At 45.2% G+C, this 27,617-nt stretch overlaps 2 protein-coding genes across 3 annotated transcripts in view; one reads left to right on the top strand and one right to left on the bottom strand.

The window, feature by feature from the left end:
* On the bottom strand, positions 1-26,900 carry CNOT9 (CCR4-NOT transcription complex subunit 9). The gene is made up of 8 exons (XM_068246051.1): positions 26,656-26,900; positions 17,273-17,452; positions 13,535-13,650; positions 13,345-13,454; positions 8,494-8,603; positions 5,241-5,339; positions 1,728-1,819; positions 1-674 (listed from the first exon to the last, which is right to left on the bottom strand). Exons 1-8 carry the CDS (start codon positions 26,677-26,679, stop codon positions 506-508), a joined length of 900 nt encoding a protein of 299 aa, XP_068102152.1. The 5' UTR covers positions 26,680-26,900; the 3' UTR covers positions 1-505.
* The window catches only part of USP37 (ubiquitin specific peptidase 37), an 87,436-nt gene continuing 86,491 nt past the window's right edge, over positions 26,673-27,617 (top strand). Inside the window, exon 1 of one of the 2 annotated variants that reach the window (XM_068246049.1) lies at positions 26,673-27,060. The gene's annotated coding sequence lies outside the window, so the exon portion shown is untranslated. The remainder of the gene's footprint in view (positions 27,061-27,617) is intronic. The other variant, XM_068246050.1, reaches the window with a different exon arrangement.

The following is a 27,617-nucleotide window of genomic DNA, read 5'->3' on the forward strand; positions in this document are numbered from 1 at the left end:
CAGCTTGCACAAAGCTCAGTTTTATTATTATCTGGAAACGTTGCCGTAGAGAAGTGCACTGTGTATTGAAACAGCTACATACTGAAAATATAAATGCACCATTTTTCCCGCTGGATTCCTAATCTCATACACTGCTAGAAGCATTGGAAGAATTGCCGAGGGCCGCAGGCATTGGATGGAGTGAGAATGTTTAGGTCCAGCTAACACTCCAGCAGGTCTGTCGACTAGATTATGTGCTATTATTATGTAAACATTAATCAGTAAGAGGGACCTGTACAGTCCTGCATATTACCGAACCATCAAACTCTTGGTCAACAAGAAGGGAGTTTTCTTGAAGAGTCCGGCCCCTGCAGCAGAGTCCCGCCCCCCAGGTGGTGGAGCCACGTCTGTACCCCTCCGCTCTGAAGAGAATACCGGAAAAACTGCTTGTGAAGTCCACACCCCCGATTCAGGAGGCCAGATTACGTTAGCCGAGTGCTTGCGTTGTGTAGCCGTCTCCAGTTCCTCACTGAGGGGGCAGCGGGATGCCTCTGGGGTCCGTGACTTGCCCCTCCTGCAAGTTCTTAACCAGCTGAGCCAGCCAGCGTTTGGTCGTGGTGTCGTCCTTCAGGACTTGGGCGAATGTTGTGTCTTTCAGCTGGTCCGGCAGACACTGCCTCAGTGCTTCCCGAGCCCTGAAACCCAAAACACAGGCTGGTCCATATCTCTAGAGCACAACAAGTTTATTTCTTACAGTAAAAGCTTCCAAGGCACACATTTTAGATCATTTTTGAGAAGACCAGAGGAACTCTTCAAGTACTATGTTTCAGAAACAAAACAAACATATAATGAAATGTATGTGTAGTACAGATAATGAATAGAATTTTAGTAGTAAAGAAAAGAGGGTCATATTTTTATTTTCAGATATATAGCTTTTTTTTTTTTTTTTTGCAATTTAGAAAGCACACACTATTTTAAGCTAAGAAACAAGCAAAAATAATGACCCTTTGAACTTTCCTGCAGTAGAACGTTATCGCAAGCTGTCTCTCTTTTCAAAGAGAACCCGAGGTGGGTTTTAAGAATCCTATTAGCACACAGAGGCTGCTTCTGCATATAATCACCAGCCTCTGTGTGCTAATAGGATTCTCAAAACCCACCTCGGGTTCTCTTTAAGTGCTTCAGAAAACAGGAGTGTATTTGACCCAGTGGGTTGAATAGCTCAGAGAAGCTCTTCTGCACATAACTTTTTAAAGGGGAACTGAAGTAAGAGGTATACGGAGGCTGCCATATTTATTTCCTTTTAATCAATACCAGTTGCCTGGCAGCCCTGCTGGTCTATTTCTCTGCAGTAGTATCTGAATAACACCAGAAACAAGCATGCAGCTAGTCTTGTCAGATCTGACTTTAAAGTCTGAAACACCTGATCTGCTGCATGCTTGTTCAGGGGCTATGGCTAATAGTATTAGAGGCAGAGGATAAGCAGGGCTGCCAGGCAACTGGTATTGCTTAAAAGGAAATAAACATGGCAGCCTCCATATACCTCTCTCTTCAGTTCCCGTTTAACTCTTCCTGTACTGAAAATAGGAGACTTCTCTTTGCTACTTATGTTCTATTTCTTAGCTATACTACACATACAATTCTCCATCTGGTTTATTTCAGCTTCAGGTTTCCTTTAAGTAACATCTGAATGACTCTTTCATGCTAAAGTGACATTGCTCTAGTAAGTTGCTTGGAGAGAAGTGTCTTACCTGGGGTTGTCAGACAGGCGGAGGTAGCAGCGCACAACATGCTTCAGCAGCCTGGCAGACGGCTCCTTGGACAGCTGGAGAACCATCTTACCCTGTACAGAACAAGGACATGAAATGACTATTATAGATTTATCAGCAGCACTCGGAAAACAATTGGCAGTGAAGCAAAAGACTGATTGTGCTGTAACCAACTCAGAGGATGCACCCAACACCCTAAACAAAGCAGAAACTACTACATACATGGCAAAGAAATGAGCAGCGCTACTTAAAAACAGACTAGTGCCTACCTGCAAGAGAGTGCAAGCCCCACTTGTGGGGTAAAATACATACCTAGTATACACATAACCTGTCTACCACTGAAGGATGTTGGTTTCCTGTAACAGCTTGCATGCAACTTGTTAAGTACTCGTCCCTCCCACTGCGGAGAAGTCATCCCCCATGGGAGGGGACCTAACTAACTAAATCCTAACCTATGCATATGCATAGCCTTGGTGCGCCACCAAGTAAAAAGTGCGTTTGGCGTTTCTGGGGGGGCTCAGCGCACCTCTGATTGGAGGCCATTCGGAGATGGCCTGGTGATGCGCTGATCCACCTTTTGCGCAATTTTCAAAGCAGAATCTACTGCCTATACAAATGCACAGACATACGGGGCAAAAGACCTACGATACGGCCAATCTCTGCCTGGGATCCTTACTAGAGACGTTAAATAAGAAGCTAAGTAGTAATAATTGCAAGTAAATATCTGCAGGTTGCAATTGAACCGAACGCAAAAGTGGATGTGGATCTTGATTGGGCCAATTGCAAGCTGCGCAAAAAAAAAACAAAATTTGCATCAACCTGAAATTATGAGCACCTCACTGAGCATTTCGGATCACTATGCCAACAGCGGATATGAAAGCATCCCACACAATGGGGCACATCTGTCTGGATAGAACAAAACAAAAACCATGACCATTAAAGAGGAACTCCAGTGAAAATAATGTAATAAAAAAAATGTGCTCCTATTTACAATTCTGTATAAATGATTTAGTCAGTGTTTGCCCATTGTAAAAGCTTTTCTCTCCCTGATTTATATTCTGGCATTTATCACATGGTGACATTTTTACTGCTGGCAGGTGATGTCAGTTGGAAGGAGATGCTGCTTGCTTTTTTTGGCAGTTGGAAAAAGCTGTAAACAGCTGTTATTTCCCACATTGCAATGCAGGTTCACAGATGGGAAACTGTCAGCACCATGGTTGAACAGGCTTGGCAGCACTGCACCTGTGCCCACCGGCCGAAGATAACGGGGCAGCTACAGGAGAATGCAGTAGGCTTTGGACACCAGTGAGGGAGCGATCTGCGCGGAGGGGGCTGGAGGAAGCCCCAGGTATATATAACATTTTTACTTCTCGTCATGCCAGGCACACTTTAAAGATTACATTAAAGTGAACCTCCGGACTAAAAATCTACTCAGCAGCACTGAAAAGGCTTGGTGTTTCTTTAACAGTTTCACAGAATCAGAACTTTGTTTTTCTTACCAAAGCATCATTTTTAGCTGCATTTTTAGCTAAGCTCCACCCATCAAAGGAAAAAAAGCCCGGGCTTTTTTTCCCTGATGCTGCGCAAAGCATGATGGGATTTCCTATGTTATTCACGTTTTCTAGCAACTGGGAGAGGTGCTCAGGACACAGGACAGTTGGAACTGTGTCTTATTCTCCCTGTCATCTCCTTTCAACCAAAAAGATGGCTGCCATCATGAAATCAAACATTTGCCTGTTCTTTTAAAACAGGGTGGGTAAGAGATTACATTACCTATCTATTTTAATTAACATAACTAATGTAACTTAATGCCAGTATGTTTGTTTAGGCTGGAGTTCCTCTTTAAGTTAAAAAAAAGTGTTTTAAACAAATACTTAAAAGCAAAACGCTGGCGTTTTGCAGGAGTGATTTTTCCACGATTTCACGGGGGGGAAAAAAAATCACTGAACACTGCGGCAATTTTGCCACGAACGCATTTAGCGTTTCTATAGCATTGAAACACGATTACCGGGAAATCACCTGAAAATGGTGCAGGCGACGCGTTTCGCGTTTTTAGCAGATTAGCGCAATTCGCCCAAGTAAGAAAGCGCTAGCGTTTGAGCGTTTTGCCGAAATCGCGGCAAAATGCTCTAGTGTGAATGGGGCCTTATGCAAAGTTCTGTCTTAAAGGACACCCGAGGTGAAAATAAATTAATGAAATAAACGATTGTATCCATCTTCCTTCTCCTAAAAATGACTTTTTAAGACACTCCACGGTTTTATTTTATGTTTATATCTACTTTTTAAGTTTTAACTGTTTTATTGTTTTTGCTCAATGACACATTCATTGAAATATGCCAGAGCTAAATATCTATGAAGTATTGAACCTTTTTCTCTCTTTCCTGCTCTCAGAAGCAATTTTGTGCTAGGAAAGTGTTCTATAGTTGGAATTTCTTATCAGCGAGGGTCACACTGTAGTCACTTCCTGTCTGAGTCAGGACAGAGTCAGCTACTTACATACCTGATATTTAACTCTTTCAGGCAGAGAAAGAAAAAAAGGAACACAACCTAGTTATTTGTGTGCTAGGCACTATACATACACATCTATCATGTCACCTCGGTATCCTTTAATGATACAGCACTGGGGTCGGGGTCTCTGGGTTACACAGTTACCCAATCCACCAGAATTTATTCATACACATGATTGCTCCGCCTCTTTGGAACTGCAGCTGTGGCGGGTTTTCTTCACATTTCTGCCGAGGCTCCGGCTGCCCTCATCTGCGTTGCTGCGCCCGCCCCCCACCAAACTCAGCATCCACAGCCTAACTGCTGGCGGCTCACAGCATTGCAGGTGGAGTTTTCCAAGGAGTTCCAGCAGACTTTGGAAATATGGCCACTACTATGTTCCAGAGGAGAAGGGACACCAGGTAGAGGTCCTCCTGATTCTACTTACTCTAATTTCACCAGCAGTAAAGTGAACCAGAGATGGAGCACCCTCAGGTATTTTGAGATAGATAGATAGATATAGATTATCTATCTATCTATCTATCTATCTAGATAGGATAGATATCAGTGGGAACATTAGAGAACACACCTACCCTGCTCTCTGTTTCATTCTTCACTGCTCAGTCTGCCTGCTATCAGCCCTGATAAAATCCTGACTGACCATTCAGTCTGGCTTTGCTCAGGAATCATAGCTGAGTCGAGGTTCTCTGGTGTCTTTTCAAGCCCAAGCCTGCCCCTTCTCACTCTACTATAATGACTCAGCTATAATGATTCCTGAGCAAAGCCAGACTGAATGCTCAGCCGGGGATTTTATCAGGGCTGCTAACAAGCAGGCTGAGCAGTGAAGGATGAAACAGAGAGCAAGGTAGGTGTTTTCTCTAATGTTCCCACTGATATATATGGTAAAATACATGAGGGTGCTTCGTCTCTGGTTCACTTTAAAGGGTTTAGTGGAGGAAAAAGAAAAAAAAACACAAAACAAAAAAAAAGAGAAAAGAAAAAAAATGTTACCAGAATCATGGCAACGTGGGAGAAGCGTTCGTAGGTCTGACAAATGTAGGCCAAGCCTGTGTCGTCCAGCAGGATCTTCTGGAGGATAAAGGTGGCCACCTGAAAGTGGAGCAGATACCATGTTAGTGCAGGCAGGGGGTAGACAGCAGCACAGGCACATTCCTGGAGCACATCTGTCATAAAAGACATTGGACGCTAGAGAAAAACAACAAACAAAAAAAAAAAAAACTAGCGCAGCTTACTGAAATCCTGTAGTCTCTCTCTGCACATCACCTTGCTATCTGAAGTAATCCTTTTGCTATGCGCACATACATTTTCATCTGAAACAATTGTGGCAACTAATCGGTAGCCAGGGATTGCCCCCTTTTTTGGGCTACAATTAAAAGGTACGTACACACGTCTGATATTTCTGAACGACTTGTCATTCAAACCGGTCGTTTGAACGACAGTTTGGCGTGTGTACGAACGATCGTGAGACTGATAGCAGCAGTTTTGACTGATCTGCTTGGCGGATCCGTGGACTGTCGTTGAAACGACAGTTAGGTCCATATATGTGTACAAACTACTTGTGTGAAAGTCTATTAAGGCCCATACACACGGACTTTTGCAAACGACGGGCAGATCGCTCAAAATCAGTCTTATCACCCGAACAACAGTCTGTACACACGCCCGATTTCGCGTGCGGACGACTTAACGACGGGACATTCAAACGACCCGTAGTTCGCAAAAGTCCGACGTGTGTATGGGCCTTTAGTTTGACACTAAAAGACTTTCAAACAACAAGGCGCTTGATCAGTCATTTGATCTGGTCCATTTTTCTATCTGGTCCATTGACCAGTCAAATGACATGTAAATTAGCTATAATTTGCATATTAAACAATTTTGTGGTCTGTTTGTACAAGGAGTCTGAAGGACTTTTTGTCTGAATGACAAAGTCATTCAAACGTCCGGTTTGAATGACAATCGGGCATGAAATCAGATGTGTGTACGCACCTTTAGCCACCATGTGTACTTAGTCACCAAGAACAGATATCTCTGTATTGAGGCTGCTGCCTCATTTAAAGAGGAACTCCAGTGAAAATAATGCAGTAAAAAAGTGCTTCATTTTTACAATAATTATGTATAAATGATTTAGTCAATGTTTGCCCATTGTAAAATATTTTAAATCCCTGATTTACATTCTGACATTTATTACATGGTGACATTTTTACTGCTGGCAGGTGATGTAGTTGCTGCATTTTTCTTTGGCAGTTGGAAACCGCTGTAATCAGCTATTTCCCACAATGCAGCAAGGTTCCCAGACAGGAAACTGCCAGGTGTACGTACTCAGAATTTCAGTATAATTGTGCAATGTGCAGCATCCCAATGCACTGCATGCAGTTGCACGCATCATCACACGGCCAGGAGCACACTGCACATGTCCAGAGCGCTCCCAGCCGTGGCCGAGCGATCAAGCACGCGTGCAGCCGGGGCAGCGCACTAATGCCCGAGCAGAAGGTAGCTGCTGGGGGTATTTGCGCAAAAAAAGAAGGGGGATGGACCACAACAGGGAAAGTGGGCTCTGCTATCCTTTAAAGGAATACTGTAGGGGAGGGCGGGGGAGAGAAAAAAAAAAAAAAAAAAAAAGAAAGTTTAACTTACCCGGGGCTTCTAATGGTCCCCCGCAGACATCCTGTGCCCGCGCAGCCACTCACCAATGCTCCGGCCCCGCCTCCGGTTCACTTCTGGAATTTCAGACTTTAACCACTTCACCACTGAGGGGGTTTTACCCCTTGAGCACCAGAGCAATTTTCACCTTTCAGCGCTCCTTCCATAAGTCTATAACTATTATTACTTATCGCAATGAAATGAACTATATCTTGTTTTTTTTCGCCACCAATTAGGCTTACTTTAGGTGGGACATTATGCCAATAATTATTTTATTCTAAATGTGTTTTAATGGGAAAAGAGGAAAAAATTTGGGGAAAAAAAAATCATTTTTCAGTTTTCGACCATTATTGTTTTTAAATAATGCATGCTACTGTAATTAAAACCCATTAAATTCGCCCATTTGTACCGGTTATTACCCCGTTTAAATTAAGTCCCTATAACAATGTTTGGCGCCAACATTTTATTTGGAAATAAAGGTGCATTTTTTTCAGTTTTGCGTTCATCCCTAATTACAAGCCCATAGTTTATAAAGTAACAGTGTTATACCCTCTTGACATAAATATTTAAAGAGTTCAGTCCCTAAGGTAACTATTTATGTATTTTTTTTTATTGTAATTTTGTTTTGTTTTTTAATTACAAAAAAAAAAAAATGGTAATGAGTTAATTTATAATGTAAAACTACGTATTTGTATATGAAAAATGCTTTTGGGTGTAGTTTTACTATTTGGCCATAAGATGGCCACAGTAATTTTTTGTAAATGCGTCCTGCAAGCGTAAGAAGTATGGTTGCAGAAAGTTCAGGGAGGCTGGGCAACTTTTTTTTTCACAATGATCGCGCTGCTTCTCATAGAAGCAGCCGATCATTGCTTGGGGGCTGAGATCAAGGAACGGGAATCGTTATTCCCGTTCATTGATCTCCGGGCGAGTGGTGTGCACGAGCGAGCGGGAGCGCGCGTAGCGGCGGGAGGTGCGTAAATCTCCGGTTTTGGTGGTTAAAGGTTGTGCAAAGGGACGGACATATACGCGCCTGCGGTGGTAAAGTGGTTAAAGTCTGAAAACCACTGCGCCTGCGCAGCCACGCCCTCTCTCCCGCTGACATCACCAGGAGTGTATTGTGCAGGCCCAGTATGGTGTGGGCCTGCACAGTACGCTCCTGGTGACATCAGCGGGAGCGAGGACACAGCAACGCAGTGGTTTTTATACTTTAAAGTCTGAAATTCCAGAAGTGAACCGGAGGCGGGGCCGGAGCATCGGTGAGTGGCTGCGCAGGCACAGGATGTCTGTGGGGGATCATTAGAAGCCCCAGGTAAGTTCAACTCATTTTCCCTGAACCCCCTTAGTGTCCCTTTAAGTTACATAAAAGATGTGTTTTGAAAAGATATAGGTTCATTACTTTTTTTTTCTACTGAAAGTAGAATTTCCATTCAACCTGACCCAAAACCAAAGTAGCATCCTTGTAAAACATTTATGTGAGTTATTGGAGCCTCCTGTGCTGACAGACTGAAGGCTACAGATAGGAGGGCTGAGAGTCATGAATTCCTAATTAGTGGAAAGTCTCAATTATACTAAAGAAAAAATATGAAAGGAGGAAAGAAGGTCGTACAGTTTTAGAAAGTTCGCTTCCAGACTCCATAATCCGCAGACATAGCGGGATGATCTCTGTGGTTAGGAGAAAATTGATGACTTCCTGCTCGTCAGTCTTCACAAGTGCTCCTGTTTCCAAACAGAAAATCAGCAGTTATTACATGTGGACACAACGCACAGAGCATTCAGGGCACACCAGCAAGACTTATCTGACACCAGTGCTTACAGACCAAGTTTAGGCTCAGATTTTATAAGTGAGTTTAAAGGGAACTCGAGTGAGAGGAATATGGAGGCTGACAGGTTGATTTACTTTTAAATAATGCATATTCCCTGGCTATCCTGCCGATTTTTATCCATAGACCCTGAACAAGCATGCAGCAGATCAAAGGTCTATGAAAAATTCTGAGAAGATCAGCTGCCTGCTTGTTTCAGGCGTGTGACTCAGACCCTACTGACCAGAAAGATCAGCAGGGCTGCCAGGCAACTGATATTGTTCAACCACTTAAAGGACAACTGTAGTAAGAGGTATATGGAGGCTGCCATGTTTATTTCCTTTTAAGCAATACCAGTTGCCTGGCAGCCCTGCTGATCCTCTGCCTCTAATACTATTAGCCATAGCCCCTGAACAAGCATGCAGCAGATCAGGTGTTTGAGACTTTAAATCCAGATCTGACAAGACTAGCTGCATGCTTGTTTCTGGTGTTATTCAGATACTACTGCAGAGAAATTGACCAGCAGGGCTGCCAGGCAACTGGTATTGATTAAAAGGAAATAAACATGGCAGCCTCCATATACCTCTCTCTTCAGTTCCCCTTTAAGTACCAGCAGTCTCTGTCCCCTTAAGGACCAGAGACTGCTGGTACCAGAAACGGTGGAACACAGAAGAATTGCCGCACATACCACCACAACCGCCGTCCACCAGAAACCTCAGACCACTCTGCTGTCTCTGTGATGGCAGAGGTCTGTAAGCCGGTCAGGAGCTACTTTCATTGGCTCCTGACCCTGCCTTTCAATATGAGCCAAATGGGAGCTGCTTACGTTGATAGACAGGGTCAGGAGCAAATGAAATCGGCTCCTGACCCACTCACAGGGCTCTGCAGTTATAGAGACAGGCAGAGAGCGACGTGAACGGCAGGGGTGACAGGAACGCGTGGCAGCGAATTGAAATCAACGCCCTGGCGGCCACATCAGCATCAAAACAGGGCGTAGATTTCAACTAGTGGCATCCTTAAGTAGTTAAAGGGAACCTAAAAAGAGGGATATGGATGTTTCCTTTTAAACAATACCAGTTGCCTGGCAGCCCTGCTGATCTCTATGGCTGCAGTAGTGGCTGAATCACAGACCTGCAACAAGCATGCAAGTAATCCAGTCTGACTCCAGTCAGAGCACCTGATCTGCATGCTTGTTCAGGGGCTGTGGCTGAAAGTATTAGAGACACAGGATCAGCAGGAGAGTCAGGCAACTGGTATTATTTTAAAAGGAAAAATCTATATCCTTTTCAGTTTAGGTTCCCTTTAACATACGCGTATGTCATAGCAAATTACATCATCAGAAATAATTTCTGGAATGTAATCTGCTTTCAGTTTCAGCAGCAGGAGAGTCAGGCAACTGGTATTATTTTAAAAAAGGAAAAAATCCATATCCTTCACAGTTTAGGTTCCCTTTAAAGAGTAACTGTGTTAAACAGTTTAGAAGGAAGCCAAAAAGGCAATACTGAAGTTAAAAATCTCTCTTAGGGCCCTTTTCCACCAGCGCGTTTGCGCTGGCTGAATCGCAAAGACGCAAACCGCTAGCGATTTTACAATCGCTACGGTTTGCTTTTTAACATAGGAATCGCGGTAGGTCATTTCCACTACCGCGATTCGTTTTTTACGGGAACGCGCGGCGGAGCGATATTTGCCGCGATTTTCGCGGCCGCAAACGTCGGGGAATCGCCAGTAATTGCGATTCAGCAATCGCTAGCGTTCAGCGTGAACGCTAGTGACTGCTAGTGGAAAAGGGCCCTTACTGTGATGTGTGCTCAACAGCAAGGCTCTGTATTCCCAAGCTCGTAAGGAGGCCGGCAGGACGCATAACAGATGCTGCAAAGCATTCTGGGGCTGCCTCTTCTCCCCACTGCACTACCTTGGGTCATCCCCTTCATTTCCCTATCCCGCCCTAAGGCTGCTTTCACAGTGAGAAGTTACAGGCTCATGTTACAGCAGCCTGTAACTTGCAGCCCATCTCACAGCACTGAAAAATCACAGGGCACATGTTCCTTTAGAGTATACTGCACAAGTCCGCTATTGTTCCTAGCCACATGGCTAATTAATATTCACTGCACAGTAGTGTTGTCCATTAGGATCTTTTTTTGTGAGTGGAATCATCAGGAAGCAGGGAGGATATGACATCACAATTGGCTTCATAGGAGACAGACAAACATGGAACCAGCCATGAGCTGGCAGGAGCATCATTCTCTGCAAATACTATATAAAAATTCTATGAAATCCAAATGTGGACAGTGAAATGCATATGTAATGTAAGTACAGCCAATCTTTAGCTACTGATATATGTGTTTTTTTTCTCTGAGACCTTATACCTAACAGCTCCTCTTTAAGAAAATAAATGGCAGCTTTCATAGGTCTCACACCTTGGGTTTCTTTAACGAGGAACTGTCACGAAAAATCTTAATATTTAAACACAAACAAGTACATTTCTCCCAGAGTAAAATGAGCCATAAATTACCTTTCTCCTATGTTCCTGTCACAATAAGAAGTAGAAATCTGACATTACTGACAGATTTTGGACTAGCCCATCTTCTCATAGGAGAGTTCTCATGATTTTCTTTATTTTTAAAAGCACTTAGTGAATGGCAGTTGCTCCGCCCAACTGCCAAAATAGTGTGCAGCGAGCAGGGAGGCTGGCCAGCATCTTTGTATAAATCTTTTGGGACACAGCTAACAGCTGAGGTGAAAGGGATATGAAGGCTGCCATGTTTATTTCCTCTTAAACGAACACTGGCAATCCAGCGCAGGAGACTTGGGCGCAGCTGGCGCCACCATAGACCGTAATTGGAATTTTGGCTAGATTGGCACACAGTGAGTAACTTCGGTGCCGTTAGAAGACGGAGCTGAAGTTACTTATAAAACACTGTAATTCAGCCTCCAGCAATTGCTGGAAGCAGAATTATTTAATGCCCCACCATCCATGGCGGCCTGGAGGGGGAATAGTATTTAACATCAATGGGAATTTGTGCAGGAGCAGGATCAGGATCAGCCATATACCGGCTGTATCCTGCGCCGATTCCTCTCGTACGCCTCTTAAACAATGAACATTGCCTAGCTGACCTGCCGAGCCTCTGCCTCTAATACTTTAAGCCATAGACCCTGAACAAGCATGCAAATCAGGTGCTCTGATTTAGCTGCATGCTTGTTGTTCTTCTAATGCTGGAAAGATCGGCAGGACTGCCATGCAACTGGTATGGTTTAAAAAGGAGGGAAATGAATATGGAAGCCTCCATATGCCTCTCACCTCAAGCTCCTTGTCAGGCCTCTACCATGTACCTGACATTTCTGGGTACCCAGGAATCTATCTAGAACAGTGCTGTCCAACTTAATGGGCAGGGCAGGGGGTGTGGACCAGATTATTCATCTGGACGGGCAGAGCATCAAAGTCCCGGCTTTGTGGGGCGGAGCCAAGGGTGAACAAGAGGGCTGCCAGTTGGACAACTCTGATCTAGAACAAAAAGGTACTTTTAGGCCAACACTGCAATTTCCAGCGCAGGAGATTTGGCGCCACCATAGGCCATAATAGGAATTACGGCCATAGCTGCACAGTGAGTAAATTCAGCGCCGTCAGAAGACGGAGATGAAGTTACTTGTTAAACACTGTAATTCAACCTCCAGAAATTGCTGGAAGCCAAAATTGCATCATTCCCCCACTATCCACATGGACCTAGAGGGGGAATAGCATTTAAATTCGCTGGGAACTTGTGCAGCAGCAGGATAAGCCATACTGGCTGTATGCTGCGTCCAAGTCTCCCAGCGGAGATTCCTCTCGTACGTCTTATAGGTATGTTGTGATATTAACAGTTCCAAGAAGCTCCCCCCATACCATAGCATATACTATTCATTCTGCTCTAACAAAAACATTTCTAAATACCTGATTTAATGTTCAACATGCAGTCACACTCCGATATTCCCCCCCTCCCCCATCTACCTTAGTGACTTTTGGGACAGTGCATGGCCCTGGCTGCCACTTACTTCATTCACCAGAGATGACATTAAAGATCTGATCCTTACCCGGGGCTTCTCCCCGCCCCACAAGCTCGTCTGAGTCCCACGCCGTCCTCCCGCGGTCAGCCCTGGTAACTGGCTCAGTCGTGTCCAGTCTGGGTCTTCTGTGAATGTGCGGGCCTACCATGCATGCACAGAAGACCCAGACTGGACATGAGTGAGCCAGTTACAGGAACTGATAGCGGCTGAAGGGCAGAGGATGGCGTGGGACTCAGGCGAGCTTATGGGGCAGGAGGAAGCCCCGGGTAAGTATAAAAGCTTTGGTTAATGTCATCTCTGGGTCACCTTAATGCTCCCCTGGTATGACCAAAGAACTGGAGCCATGCTAAATAAATGTACTGTGCATCCATTTCATCACTAAAGGTGGTACAAAAAGCCAATAATTTCAGCTTACATACCAATTTAATGCAGCCTGAGAATGGGTCCATCAATTGCACTCCCTCTTAATTTTGTTTGGCCCAATTCTACGCTGCATACAATTTCATGCAAAACAATTTGCACCTCCTTTACAATCCCTACTGATAGTCATGCAGGAGATGGTGAACAGGAAGTGGGGGCGGGGTGTAATCTAATGCTGCAAACATACACAAACTTACCAATTACTCCCAGGCTGGTGAGACGCAGGTATTCAAAAGGCCGGGTTTTGCTTACAGTGTGCAGGAAAGGATATAAAAACAACGGAATGTGCGCGGCGAGGAAGGCAGACCTGAAACACACATTAAACGGGTCAGAAAAGAGACGCCACTATGAAGAGAACGTACTGAACGGCATACACATGACACGTACCTGGTCTCCGGATGAGATGCCACACATTGCAGCAAGGCCAGTGCATTGCACACTCTGTTGGACTGATGTGCTGTCAGGGTAGGGGGGTTTATAGAGGGGTAGATATTTACAATTTCCTGAACAAACAGAAGAAAATATTATGCTGTCATTTTAAAGTCATCCAAATACAACCAAAATGTGTCAAAACTACAGAAATGATAAACAGAGAGCTTGTTAAACATTCCCGATTCCACATGTGTTACCAGCCACTTCCTGCTGCCAGCTCCTATACTTTATACAGGATTACTAACAGATAAGAAGTGCAACTCATAATTTAGCGTTACAGCTTCCAACTGTTAATATCAATGGGTGTTAAAGAGAAACTAAGAGAATTGAACTTTATCCCAATCCGTAGCGGATACCCCCTTTTACATGAGAACTTATTCCTTTTCACAAACGGACCATCAGGGGGCGCTGTATGGCTGATATTGTGGTGAAACCCCTCCCACAAAGAAATTCTGAGTATGTACTCTTGGCAGTTTCCTGTCTGTGAACCCTGTTGCATTGTGGGAAATAGCTGTTTCACCATGTAACTAATGTCAGAATGTAAATCAGGGATTTAAAGATTTTTACAATGGGCAAACACTGACTAAATCATTTATACATAATTGTAAAAACGAAGCACTTTTTATTACATTATTTTCACAGGAGTTCCTCTTTAAACCACTGAAAGCTTGCATATAGATTTGTTTCAGTATATCCCAAATTTAAATAATTAGAACACGCAGACAAGAGAAGTATCACTATAGCTAATATAATCTTGTGATAATGTAAAGAATATACGGAAATTACATATAAAAAGGATATGATTAAGATGCCTATTGCTAAGATATCTGCTAGCATATTATAATGTCCACCAAAATATATTGCATGAAATACATACCAGTTCCTAAGAGCGTATTACGTAGCAGAGCAACAGCATAGAGTTCTGTCTTGTTGTTACCTCTATCTTCTAGTGTAAAGCCCAAGCTACACGATACGATTCTTTGTGCGATTCAATTACGATTCTATTTACGATCCGATTAAATCCGACATGTTTTGCAATAGCAAATCGAATTGAATCGAATCCCAATCGGACATGTCGGATTTAATCGGATCGTAAATAGAATTGTAATCGAATCGCACAAAGAATCGTATCGTGTAGATGGGGCTTTAAACAGAAAATGAAACAAACGCCTGCTAGATAAAGGGAACCTTAACTAAGAGGGATATGGATGTTTCCTTTTAAACAATACCAGTTGCCTGGCAGCCTGGCTGATTTCTGCAGTAGTGGCTGAATCACAGACCTGAAATAAGCATGCAGCTAATCCAGTCTGACTTCAGTCAGAGCTACTGATCTGCATGCTTGTCGAGGGGCTGTGGCTAAAGGTATTAGATACACAGGAACAGCAGGAGAGTCAGGCAACTGGTATTATTTTCAAAGTAAAAATCTATATCCTTTTCAGTTTAGGTTCCCTTTAACATACGCGTATGTCATAGCATATTACATCATCAGAAATAATTTCTGGAATGTAATCTGCTTCCACTTTCTCTTTCTAACCTATGAGTCATACTAGGAGACCTCTGCCAAGTATTAGCTAATGTGCTTGCTAAAATATTTCAGCTATTGGTTAGGTCATTCTCAGCGTGGGAATAAATGAGAATAATTTCACATCATTACACTTTAAGCAAAATACAAAAACTGGTTATACAAAAACTGATTATTAATCATTTCAACAGTAATTTTTGAGTCTATGACCTAAAAGAAAATCTAACGATTATAAATTAATGAAATAAGGAAAGAATGCAATGCTATATATTTGACACTACCCTGCTCCCCTCTGCTCCTGCTAAACACTCCAAACTCTACCTTCATATGCCTTCCCACCCCCTTCCTGCTCTGCTACTGTTTCCCTGCTCCTGCTTAACACCCAAACTCCGCCTTCACATGCCTTCCCACCCCGCTACTGCTTCCCTGCTCCCACTCTGCTCCTGCTAAACACCCAAACTCCGCCTTCACATGCCTTCCCACCCCGCTACTGCTTCTCTTCTCCCACTCTGCTCCTGCTAAACACCCAAACTCCGCCTTCACATGCCTTCCCACCCCGCTACTGCTTCCCTGCTCCCACTAAAAACCCAAACTCCGCCTTCACATGCCTTCCCACCCCGCTACTGCTTCCCTGCTCCCACTCTGCTCCTGCTAAAAACCCAAACTCTGCCTTCACATGCCTTCCCACCCCGCTACTGCTTCCCTACTCTCACTCTGCTCATGCTAAACACTCCAAACTCCGGCTTCATGTCTTCCTAGCCACTTCCTGCTAGGCTACTGTTTCCCTGCTCCTGCTAAACACCCAAACTCCGCCTTCATATGCCTTCCCACCCCACTACTGCTTCCCTGCTCCCACACTCTGCTCCTGCTAAACACTCCAAACTCCGGCTTCATGTCTTCCTAGCCACTTCCTGCTCTGCTACTGCTTCCCTGTTCCTGCTAAACACTCCAAACTATGCCTTCATGTGCCTTCCCACCCCGCTACTGCTCTGCTTCCCTGCTCCTGCTAAACGCTCCAAACTCCGCCTTCATATGCCTTCCCAGCCCCTTCCTGCTCTGCTACCGTTTCTATGCTCATCACTCCAACTACACCTTCATATGCCTTCTCAGCCACTTCCTGCTCTGCTACGGCTTCCCTGCTGAACACCCCAAACTCCGCCTTCTTATGCCTTCCCACCCCCTTCCTGCTCTGCTACGGCTTCCCTCTGCTCCTGCTAAACATCCAAACTCCGCCTTCACACGCCTTCCCACCCCCTTCCTGGTCTGCTACTGCTTCCCTGCTTCTGCTAAACATCCAAACTCCGCCTTCTTATGCCTTCCCACCCCCTTCCTGCTCTGCTACTGCTTCACTCTGCTCCTGCTAAACACCCCAAACTCCGCCTTCACATGCCTTCCCACCCCCTTCCTGCTCTGCTACCGTTTCCCTGCTCCTGCTAATCACTCCAACTCCACCTTCATATTCCTTCTCACCCTCTTCCTGTTCTGCTACTGATTCCCTCTGCTCCTGCTAAACACCCCAAACTCCGCTTTCACATGCCTTCCCACCCTGCTTCCGCTTCCCTTCTTTCACTCTGCTCCTGCTTAACACCTCAAAATCCACCTTCTTATGCATTCCCACCCCCTTCCTGCTCTGCTACTGTTTCCCTGCTCCTGCTAATCACTCCAACTCCCCCTTCATATGCCTTCTCAGCCACTTCCTGCTCTGCTTCCCTGCTTTACTCTTCTTCTAAAACTCCAACTCCACCTTCATAGGCCTTCTTTATCCCAACTCTCCTGTACTCTACAAAACATTTGTTGCTGATTGTGCTCTATGTCACCTTTTGTCTGTCCTAGTGGTGTTGTGAAAGTGGGTCAGAGCACACCTTGGTTTTCCTTGCGCGATTGCTGCCCTACCTTCTTGTCCTGTAATGCAGAGTTCCCCAACCCTGTCCTCAAACCCAAACTGTGCATGTTTTGCAGAAGTCCATAGAGGTAGTTAATCAGCACTGCTGAGACACCGATTCCCCAACCTCTGCACGATTGTGGCACTATACTGCTGGTGGGACTTGGGGACAGGGTTGGAGAACTCTGCTGTAACACACACAGCTGTTGTGCAGTGACAAGAATTGATCGTTTTGGAAGCGATTGGAGATTTCAGAAGACACCAGAATAAGGGGGAAGATGAAACAAACCTGTAGAAGTGCTGCAATTGTACCAAAAGAATGCCAGAGCATTGGCGCCAGATCTGGGACTGACTCCCGCTTCTTGCTGAGCTCCAGCAGCGCATTCTCACGACTTTCAGGGCTTGATAATTCGTTAATCCACTGGTAAATCTTCTCTCGGTCAACAGGGGCAAGTGCTGCTGGCACAGGCTGTGCGGGGGAAAACACAGAAAACATCAGGGGGAAAAATAAGGTGGTATTTTACTCAAATATCATCTATGGTCTAAAACATTAAACACAGCATAAATCAACAGCCAGAAGCTGACTATTTTTCTAGGTACTGGAAGGGTTAAAACAAGCTATTTAGCTCTTAATTGATATGGTTACCTTTGCTAAACTTTCTCTCCTTTATATGCTCACTAAATACTTAATAAGGAGGCAATCTAATAATTTCTCCTGCAGCCTGGAATATCAGCTGCAGGACAGTTTAATGCTGGGTACACACTATGAAATTTTCTGGTCGATTTACTGTCAGATCGATTATTTCCAACATGTTTGATCGGATTTCTGATCTATTTCCAAGCATTTTCCGATCAATTTCCCATAGAAGTAAAAGGATATCGATCGGAAAATGTTTGGAAATCGGACACGTTGGAAATCAATCTGACAGTAAAATCGGCCAGTAAAATCTCATAGTGTGTACCTAGCATAAGGGCCGTTTCACACTTGGAAAGCATATCACAATAGCAATAGCGATTTTGCGTTGCGATTTTTCCACGTTTGGTGTTGCGATTCCTGTTGAACAGAACAAGAATCACAACATTATTGCCCCCAAAAATGAACCCATAGGGATACATTAGCAGCAGCGCTTTGCTGATCACCGGCAATCAGCACAGCACTGAAAAGCGCTCAAGTGTGAACCAGCCCTTACACTAGAGCAGCGATGGCTAACCGTGGCACTCCCATCTGTGGTGGAACTACAAGTCCCATGAGGCTTTGCAATACTCTGACAGCTCTAAGCATAACCCAGGGAGGCAGAGGCATGATGGGATTTGCAGTTTTGTCACAGCTGGAGTGCCGAGGTTAGCCATCACTGCACTAGAGGTTTGCGATGCGAGCATTACTGATATGAGGCTTCATATGACCCTGCACAACTGTGCGGCGACAGGCTCATATACATAGGCCCGCCCCCCGCTAGTGACGTACCCCCTTGCTAAGCAGGAAGCACGTCACTGGAATTCCAGTCGGGCCACAACGTACCGCTCACCCATCGTGCACACATCGCCCATTGACTTCCATTGCTGCACAATCTATGCGCTAGGCACAGCCTTTGCGCCGGGGTTACGGCGATTTGGATACTTCTGGTGCACTGCGTCGAATTGCGTGAAGTGTGCAGGTCTCCATAGACTTGCATGGCCCTTATGTCGGGGAAGAAGAACGCTGTGCGACGCAATGTGAAAGGGGCCTCAGTGACGTGTAAAAATGCATTGAAATGACATCAGTTGTCTTATAGTGTTTTATAATTATTTGTACAGAGTTTAATGCATTAGGACACACATTTAATTTTGACTCTAATCAGACTTAAAAAAATTCCTGAAAACTGGGAGGCAGATACTGGAGCCCCACTGAACTGAGGAGTGGCAGCAGTGCTTTGAGACACTCACCAAAGGCAGCATGCAAGCTATGGAGATCTCTACCAGACGCCTCCATCAGACCTACCCACTAAAGCTTGCAAAGATCTTCCCCTCACTCTCACAAAAACTGCTGCAGCCCCTACTCTGCTACAGGCTCGGTATACTGTGGACAGCACTCTCGCCTTGCAGCGCTGGGTCCCTGGTTCGAATCCCATACAGGGCACTATCTGCATGGGGTTTGTATGTTCTCTCCATGTCTGCGTGGGTTTCCTCCGGGCACGCAAATTTCCTCCCACATCCCAAAAACATACATATACGTTCTTTGGCTTTTCCTAAATTGGTCCCAGACCACAACACATACATAGACAACTATGGTAGGGATTAGATTGTGAGCATCTCTGGGGGACAGTTAAGTGACATGGCTGTTGGTGCTATATTAATAATAATATTGTGGGAATGCCTGAAGGTTTCTAGACTATGGACCAGAGTGGCCATTCTAATATCTAGGCCTGAATGCTAACTTGAATTTAAACCGAAATAGTCATCACCAAGATCACGATTATGGAATCGTCAAATCGTCTATTTCCGCAATTACGTCATTTCCGCATAAGGGAGGTTTTAAGAAGCGGCTTCAAACTTCCCCCTAGTCGTGAGAGCGTGCAGCATGCATCGGCAGTGTTGGACATACCTTCTGCATGAGTCCAATGCTGTCCATCCTCTCTTGCCGTCTGCTGTGTACGGCATACTTCCTGGTTCCTATATGTCACATGACATACAGGAAGTATGCCGTGCATTAGAGTCTGCAGGAGGTGAAGTGGATAGACTGGCATCGCTGGACTCGTGCTGGAAGGTGTGTCCAGCACTGCCGCCGCTTGGAGGACAGAGGGGGCACAGAGAAAGACCCAGAGGGGGCACAGAGAGACAAAAAGGGGCATAAAGAGAGACAAAGGGGGCACAGAGAGACAAAAAGGGGCACAGAGAGAGACAAAGGGGGCACAGAGAGAGACAAAGGGGGCACAAACAGGCACAGAGGGAGAACAAAGCTTGATTTGAAGGAAATCATGAATCGAAATTGCGATTTTGGATGGAGGAAAAAAAAAAAAAAAAAAAAAAATCGCTTAATTCAATTTATTTTCTTTAGCAAGCCCAACGTTGAGATTTTCAGGCAGATTTCCTGCCAGACTGATTTCGATCGATTTTCTGTTTACTTCTACAGAAAAATTTATTGAAATCAGATCGGACATGTTGAAAATAATCGATCTGGCAGGATATCGGTCTGAAAATCCAAACGTGTGTACTAGGCATAAGAACCACAAAATCTTACTACTGATTTTGATGAAACTTTCCACCTGCAAGTTAATGCAACACATTGTCTCCTCTGCCAAGGTATACACTGCCTCTCAATGGAGGCAACCGGATCTACATTATGATGCTGTACTTAGCAAAATTTACCAAAAGTTGATAAACAAGCATATTTATTTATATAGCGCTGTCATATTACACAGCACTGTACAGAGTATATTGTCTTGTTACTAATTGTCTCTCAGAGGAGCTCACAATCTAATCCCTACCATAGTCATCTGTCTATGTATGTATCGCGTAGTGTATGTATTATAGTCTAGGCATAATTTAGGGGGAAGCAAATTAACTTATCTGTAGGTTTTTAGGATTTGGGAGGAAACCAAAGTGCCCAGAGGAAACTCACACAGGCATGTGGAGACCATACAAACTCCTTGCAGATGTTGACCTGGCTGGTACTCGAACCCAGCGCTGCAAGGCGAGAGCGCTACCTACTACACCACCATGCTACATATTATTGCCAGGGTCATGGATACTATGCACCAATTTGAAAGGGTGTGGAGGCCCTAGATAGAAACATCTAATAGACCTCACCATATATTAACAACATATCCTTTCCTTGGGCATCACTGGTACACTCCCCCTAAGTCCCCAATACATTGCTCTATCATCTCATTGTGTGTCACTAGTCTATCTCCCCTACAGAAAACATACATCATCAGTGTATCCTCTCCTTGAAAGCTGTGCATCGCTGGTCAATGCTCTTCTCAGATGTACATGTCCCTGTAGCATATGCTTCCCTAAAATGTTACCATATTAGAACCCCTGGCTATGGAGTCAGTACATTGATGCTCCAACTAGGACTCCTTAGTAGTGATGGTCATGTCTATGAGAACTCATGGAGAAGCATGTGATCAGTTTGGTCAGGTGATAGATGTGCAAGTCTCTGATTTGCTAGTCTTGGTCATGTGCTAAAAGCAGGATGTTATCACAGCAAATTGGATCTTTGAAAATCATGAGCTGACCAAATAAATCACATACTTCGCCTTTAGCTTTCCTGGATATGGAACATCACCAATGTTCAGTTTATAATATCCAAAAGCTAACTACGGTACTCTATTTTTTAACACAGTACAGTAGTATCTTGTTATAGTAAACCTCTGGCTATAGTAAACTCAGCCTCTAGGTCCAACCATGTGCCTGTATGACTATACAATGTATGACGAATACAGATATAGGAGACTTCTGATATAGTAAACTAACTGGGCAGATCCCTTGGAGTTTACTATAAAGGCATTCTACTGTTATGTATTTTCCAAATACACACAAGTTGTTTATTCGTATTTGATAAAATTCAAAAAGGGTCAATTATTGTTTCACAAAAATCTTCCAGCTTCATACAAAACAAGGAATTGCATGTTGCTCCATACCCAGCGTTCAGAGAACATCTGACGCATGTAACCCCTACTGGTTTGCTATACAGTTGAAACTCGAAAAATTAGAATAACCGGCAACAATTCATTTATTTCAGTAATTCAACTTAAAAAAGGTGAAATTAATACAGTATATGAAATAGACTCATTACACGCAAAGCGAGATATTTCAAGCCTTTATTTCTTGTAACTGACAATAGCCAACAGCTTAGGAGAACCCCAAAATCAAAATCTCAGACCATTAGGCTCTGTTCATACTGTCAGCGTTTGCAGAACGCATAGAAAACGCAAGTTGAAAAACGCATGCGTTAATATGTGTTTTTCTTGCATTTTCTATTGCGTTTTGCATGTTGAAAGGAAGAGCGTCACACAGGAAACAATGGGAAACACGCTAAAATGCAATAGTACGCGTTTCTGATATGCGTCCATAGACTTTCATTGTGTCAGTTTCTGTGCGTGACGCACAGAACTGCGTGCAGCAATGCGGATGAGAAACGTATGCGTCTCATACATGTGAACGAGGCCATTAGAAAACATTAGTAGCCGTTTCTATGCGCAAAGTACGCGTTCTGGAAAAACGGCTAGGAATGCACATAGTCTGAACAGGGCATTACAATATTGTGAAAAGGTTCAATATTCTAAGCTCAAAGTGTCAGACTTTAACCAGCTAATTTATCCAAAACACCTGCAAAAGATTCCTATTTTATATATTAGATTCACCTTTTAAGAGTACGGTATTAATGAAATAAATAGACTTTTGCTGAATATTCTAATTCTTCGTGTTTCACCTGTATATGAAGATCGTGTTTGCTTTTGAAAACAAACCATAGAACGTCTAACTAGTGAGCCAACACCCTGGGCAGGCAAGCTAAAACAGGGAAGACAAAAAGTAATCTCCCTTATCTTATGGTATAGTATTAAGTTGGTGAGCAAAAAGTTATGTTAACCAGTTAATGACAAGCTGACTTTTCCCTTTAAAATGCATAGAAAATAAAGTAATTACTGAAAACAAATATCAACCCCAAAAAGCCCAATTGGTGGTGAAAAAAACAAGATATAGATTATTTAATTGTGATTAGTAGTGATTAAACTATTGGCAAATTAAAGGGATAAGCACTGAAAGGTGAAAATCGCTCGTCTGTTAGGGTAAAAACGCCTTTGGGGTGAAGTGGCTAAAGAGACTCTGTAACGAAAAAAAAAATTCCCCTGGGGGTACTCACCTCGGTAGGGGGAAGCCTCTGGATCCTATCAAGGCTTCCCCCGTCCTCCTGTGTCCCACGGTGGTATTGCTGCAGCCCGCGGAACGCACAACCGACAATTTGTCAGGCTGTGCAATATTTACCTTTTCTGGCTCCAGCAGGGCGCTGTTGCGGCTCTTCGCTCGGAAATAGCCAATCTCTGTCTGGTCCGCTCTACTGCGCAGGAGTCTGTCGCCTGGGTAGAACAGACCGACAGATCGGCTATTTCCGCCTATCTCAGAGTGGAGAGCCGATACAGCGCCCGCACTGGACACGGGAAGGTAAAGAAATATTTACATCCCTGCCGTTCAGGGGGCTTTAACGCTGCCGTGGTGGGACACAGGAGGACAGGGGGAAGCCTGAATAGGATCCGGAGGCTTCCCCCACCCCAGACGAGTACCCCCCAGGGAAACCTTTTTAGCTACAGATTTTCTTTAACAGCCCTGGGTAGAAGCACAATTGGAAAGTGCAGACTATTACCCTGAGCAATACCCAGGCCAATATAAGTGAATCCCAGAACCCAAAAGGAAAAGGGCTCACCAACAACAACCCATGTTATAAGGTTGTGTACATAGCATGAGGCTCCCAGTGGTCACAGAATTGCTTCAATCTTTAACTGCATAGTTGTCCTCCAGATAGCATTGGTAGAAGATTGATGGTATATCAAATAATAAAAAAACATCAGTACAACGTGTAGACCGCTTTGAGGATAAATGAACCATACAATCATAAAAAGGCAAAAAGAGTACTCACATACAGGGCCCAAAGTTATGTGTACCCTTAATTAAAATAGCGCGTGTATACTGGTGGTAGGAACAAGAATATGAGGTATCGCTTGTCTCCTTCCAGATCGGTTTCGCAAACTTCCAGTCCACTGATGACGTAAGTTTGGGAACCCGGTACTGGCAGGGATTTAATTACATGGGCGCATATTAGTGCCCTGTACTGGCGGTGGACAGTTGACCCCCCACAGAGCCACATCGGACCACGGCCACAGACATGCTTAGATGCCTCATGTTGCTGTTCTCTACTGCCAGATAACACTGTGGTTCGGTTTCATTTTAATTGTACCCAAATGGTGCTCGTGGGCGGCAGATAGGATGACAAGCATGCAATTCCGCTTCCCGTTTTAAAGAGGCCTTATTTCATGTGAAATTGAACCTAGAGCTGACAATACATGTCTACACTCAAATGAACGCAAACCAGCAATTTATTTTATTTATTATATCGCAGCTTAAAATTCAGATATAAATGTAAAGTTGCAGCTCGGCTAGGCTTTCCACTAGGTGAAACAAAAACACTGGGCTTTATTCTTAACAGTAAAAGTACTTCTATAGGATAATTTTCTGTGAAATATTGAAATGTTTCATAAAGATAAAGTTTATTAAGAGTCAGTACACTTTTGCAAACTCCACCAGGGCTGTGGAGTGGGTACAAAAATAATCCATCGCCTTAGTTTATGAAACCACTGACTCCGACTCCAGGTACTCAAAATTGGTACGACTTCGCGTTGCAGCAATTTATTTTTTTTGGAGTAATGAAGTAAACGATTATTCTTTCAAGGACTATGATCTGTCGAGTCTTCTGTGGGGAAGTAAGTCCACCACTACCACCCATTGTATTGTTTGTAATGTGCTTTATACTTCACTGGAGCTTTTGTTCTACAAACATTGTCAATCCACCCTGGTGGAAGGGTCCTAAAGCCGCATCTACACGCGTAGATGCGGCCGCGATGCTCCTTATCAATCGAGCCGCTGATCGGCGGATCTTGCTTCCGCCGATTCCCTGCTCGCTCCCCGCTAGGGGACAATGGCAGGGAATCGAGCGGAAGATAAGCGGCGCGGCGACGAGCGGGAATCGAGCGGGTATTGACGCCGGCGCGGCAAGCGGGGACGCGGCGGGCACGCGGAAGAGGCGATCCGGCATCTAATCGAGCCGCCGGATCGCTGCAATGTCCCATCGTGTAGATGGGGCTTTACTTTCTTATCTACGGAGAGCAATTTCTGAGTGGGAACAGGATAAGCTCCCCTCCTGACTACACAGTGGTTGCCTTGGAAGTAAACCATCTTTGAGTAGTTCTCACAAGTTTACATTTTTCAATCTCTTATCAAACATGCTACACTATAGTGGGGCTCTTGATTGTTTTTCCCCTTGTTTTTTTTCTGCATCTTCTCTTTGATCTTCCTGTCCCCTACTCTTTAGGATGTCATCATAGCTCCACTGGTGATCTCCTTGTCATCCACTCCTCGGGCTGCCCCTGTATCTCCCCATCTCATCCTCCTCACCAGGGACTAGAAATATAATTGATGAAGTTTTTGCCTTTTCTCTTCCTCCAGTCGGGGTCCAACATCTACATATCCTCTGTGGTTTTTCAGCTGCTCCCCAGACAGTCTACTGTAGTCTCCCTTATTTACTCCTTCCTAGAGAGCACAACATCTCTGAGATTTCTTGCTCCCCAGGGTATGGGGCATCTCTCCACTGGGGTCTCACCTTCTCCTCTGTGGGCCTGTCAAATCATATTCCTTCCCCAGGGGGTGTCTATACCCCAATATGGCCTTCTGGGAATCCAAACCTTCTCTTCCTCCTTAAGGAAGTTACTGCATTTCCTATAATGTCTCTCCACATTTACTCTTCTTGCGAGTGCCCTCAAAGAGCTCTCCATTGTAGTCTACTCTTGCGCTTCCCCTCTGGGGGGCCCCATATATTTACTGAGGTCTCCCTGTCATCTTCTCCTCTTACAAGGATCCACATATCTCCTCTGCTGACCCCCATCTTCCACTCCTCTCCAGTGCCGGTTATAGTTTTTTTTTTCTGCCTGAGGCAAACTTGTGAGGATGAGTTCTCGTCGCTCCTTCCCCCCCCCCATTTGGAATGATCACACAGCACCCAACAATTTACTCTACTTCATTAAATGTTCTCACATGACATGCTGCAGCTCTACACAATAGCACACTGGCTGGCTGGGAGTCTGAGACAAAGAAACTGCTCACCCTCAGCCACTCCATTCCTCCTCAGTCAGGACAGCAGTGCCACCTCCTCCCTTCTGCTGTGCAAGTCGAATGAAACACTGCTGCTCCCCTGCCTCCCCCCTCACAGTCAGGCTCTTCACACAGCACAACAAGCTGCTTTTCCCAAATGATGACCCATCCACCTCGCTTTCCTCTCAATTCTCCTCCTACTCTGACTGTACGCTGTTAGTGTAAACACACAGTACAAACATGCGGCCCCTGTAATCTCTGCCGTATGATGCAAAAATAGCTTCATGAGAGAACCAGCCCTGCTCCTCTCCAGTAAGAGTCACCATAGCTCATCTATGGTGTCATCTTCTTCCTACCTCTTTAGAGGATCCCCATAGCTCTAATGTAGCCAACTCTTCTGTTCCTCCTCTGGGGGACCCAGTATCTCCACTGAGGTCTCCCTTTCATCTTCTCCTCTTACAGAGGTCCACATATCTCATCTGCTGACCCCCATCTTCTTCTCCTCTAAGTCACCACATCCCATCTGTGGTCTTCCCATCTTCTTCCCACCTCTTTAGAGGATTCCCATAGTAGCTCCTGGTGTCTCCCAAACCTCCCCTCTTCCTCCAGGGTTACCCCACCTCCAAAGCACACATATCTCCTCAGATCACTCACTATATCCTATCCCCATACTCCCTCCTTCCCAGCAGGAAGCCGCATCTTCCCTGAGGCCTCCCCTCTGAAGGGCCCCGTCTCCTCCCGCGTCCCCCTGTCACCTCATCACACAGCCCCCACTCTCTCCAGTACAGGCGCCCCTCCTCCCGTCCTCAGCCCCTCCCCCCCGGCACTCACCGCCGCCGTGGCCAGGCTGTGCATGTTCCGAGCCTCCGCCGGGCCTCCAATCTTTTCTCCAACGCCAACCGCGGCCCCGCCCCCTCCGCTGACGTCCTGTCACACGTGACCTCCGCTGTCACACTGTGAGCGTCCTGCGACGTCGGCCTACCCACTCGCCGCCCCGCCTCTCCCCTCCCCGCCGGGCAACCCCGGCCCGCGACACACGGAGGAGGGCAGGGATTACAGAGGAATAATAAAAACCCCGCACTTCAGCGGCCAAGCTGCCGCGGAGACGTCACCCCGCAGCGCGAAAAGATGACGTAGAGGTCTCCCCGCCCCCTCGCACTCTGATGCGCTTCCTGTGTGAGGAGGATTGTCAGCTTCCCGCCAAATCCCGCACTGAGGGAGCCGAACCTGAAGCAGGTGAGATACGCAGCACTACATGTACCAGCGTGTCACTGACTGACTGACTGACTGACTGACTGACTGACTGACTGACTGACTGACTGACTGACTGACTGACTGACTGACTGACTGCCTACATGTTCCAGCGTGGGACTGACTGACTACATGGACCAGCGACTACCTACCTACCTACATGGACCAGCGTGTGACTGACTGACTGACAGACTACATGGACCAGTGTGTGACTGACTGACTGACAGACTACGTGGACCAGTGTGTGACTGACTGACAGACTACGTGGACCAGTGTGTGACTGACTGACAGACTACGTGGACCAGTGTGTGACTGACTGACAGACTACGTGGACCAGTGTGTGACTGACTGACAGACTATGTGGACCAGTGTGTGACTGACTGACAGACTATGTGGACCAGTGTGTGACTGACAGACTACGTGGACCAGTGTGTGACTGACTGACAGACTACGTGGACCAGCGTGCCACTGACTGACAGACTACGTGGACCAGCGTGTGACTGACTGACAGACTACGTGGACCAGTGTGTGACTGACTGACA

Source organism: Hyperolius riggenbachi, chromosome 7 (genome assembly GCF_040937935.1).
Source record: "Hyperolius riggenbachi isolate aHypRig1 chromosome 7, aHypRig1.pri, whole genome shotgun sequence".
In the NCBI taxonomy this organism is placed as follows: Eukaryota; Metazoa; Chordata; class Amphibia; order Anura; family Hyperoliidae; genus Hyperolius; species Hyperolius riggenbachi.

Coding starts and splice junctions, on each gene's coding strand:
- CNOT9 (XM_068246051.1), bottom strand. CDS start 26,679: ATGCACAGCCTGGCCACGGCGGCG. Junction 13,455..13,534: donor GCATCTCATCCGGAGACCAG/GTACGTGTCATG, acceptor TGTGTGTTTCAG/GTCTGCCTTCCTCGCCGCGC. Junction 675..1,727: donor CGCCTGTCTGACAACCCCAG/GTAAGACACTTC, acceptor TTTGGGTTTCAG/GGCTCGGGAAGCACTGAGGC.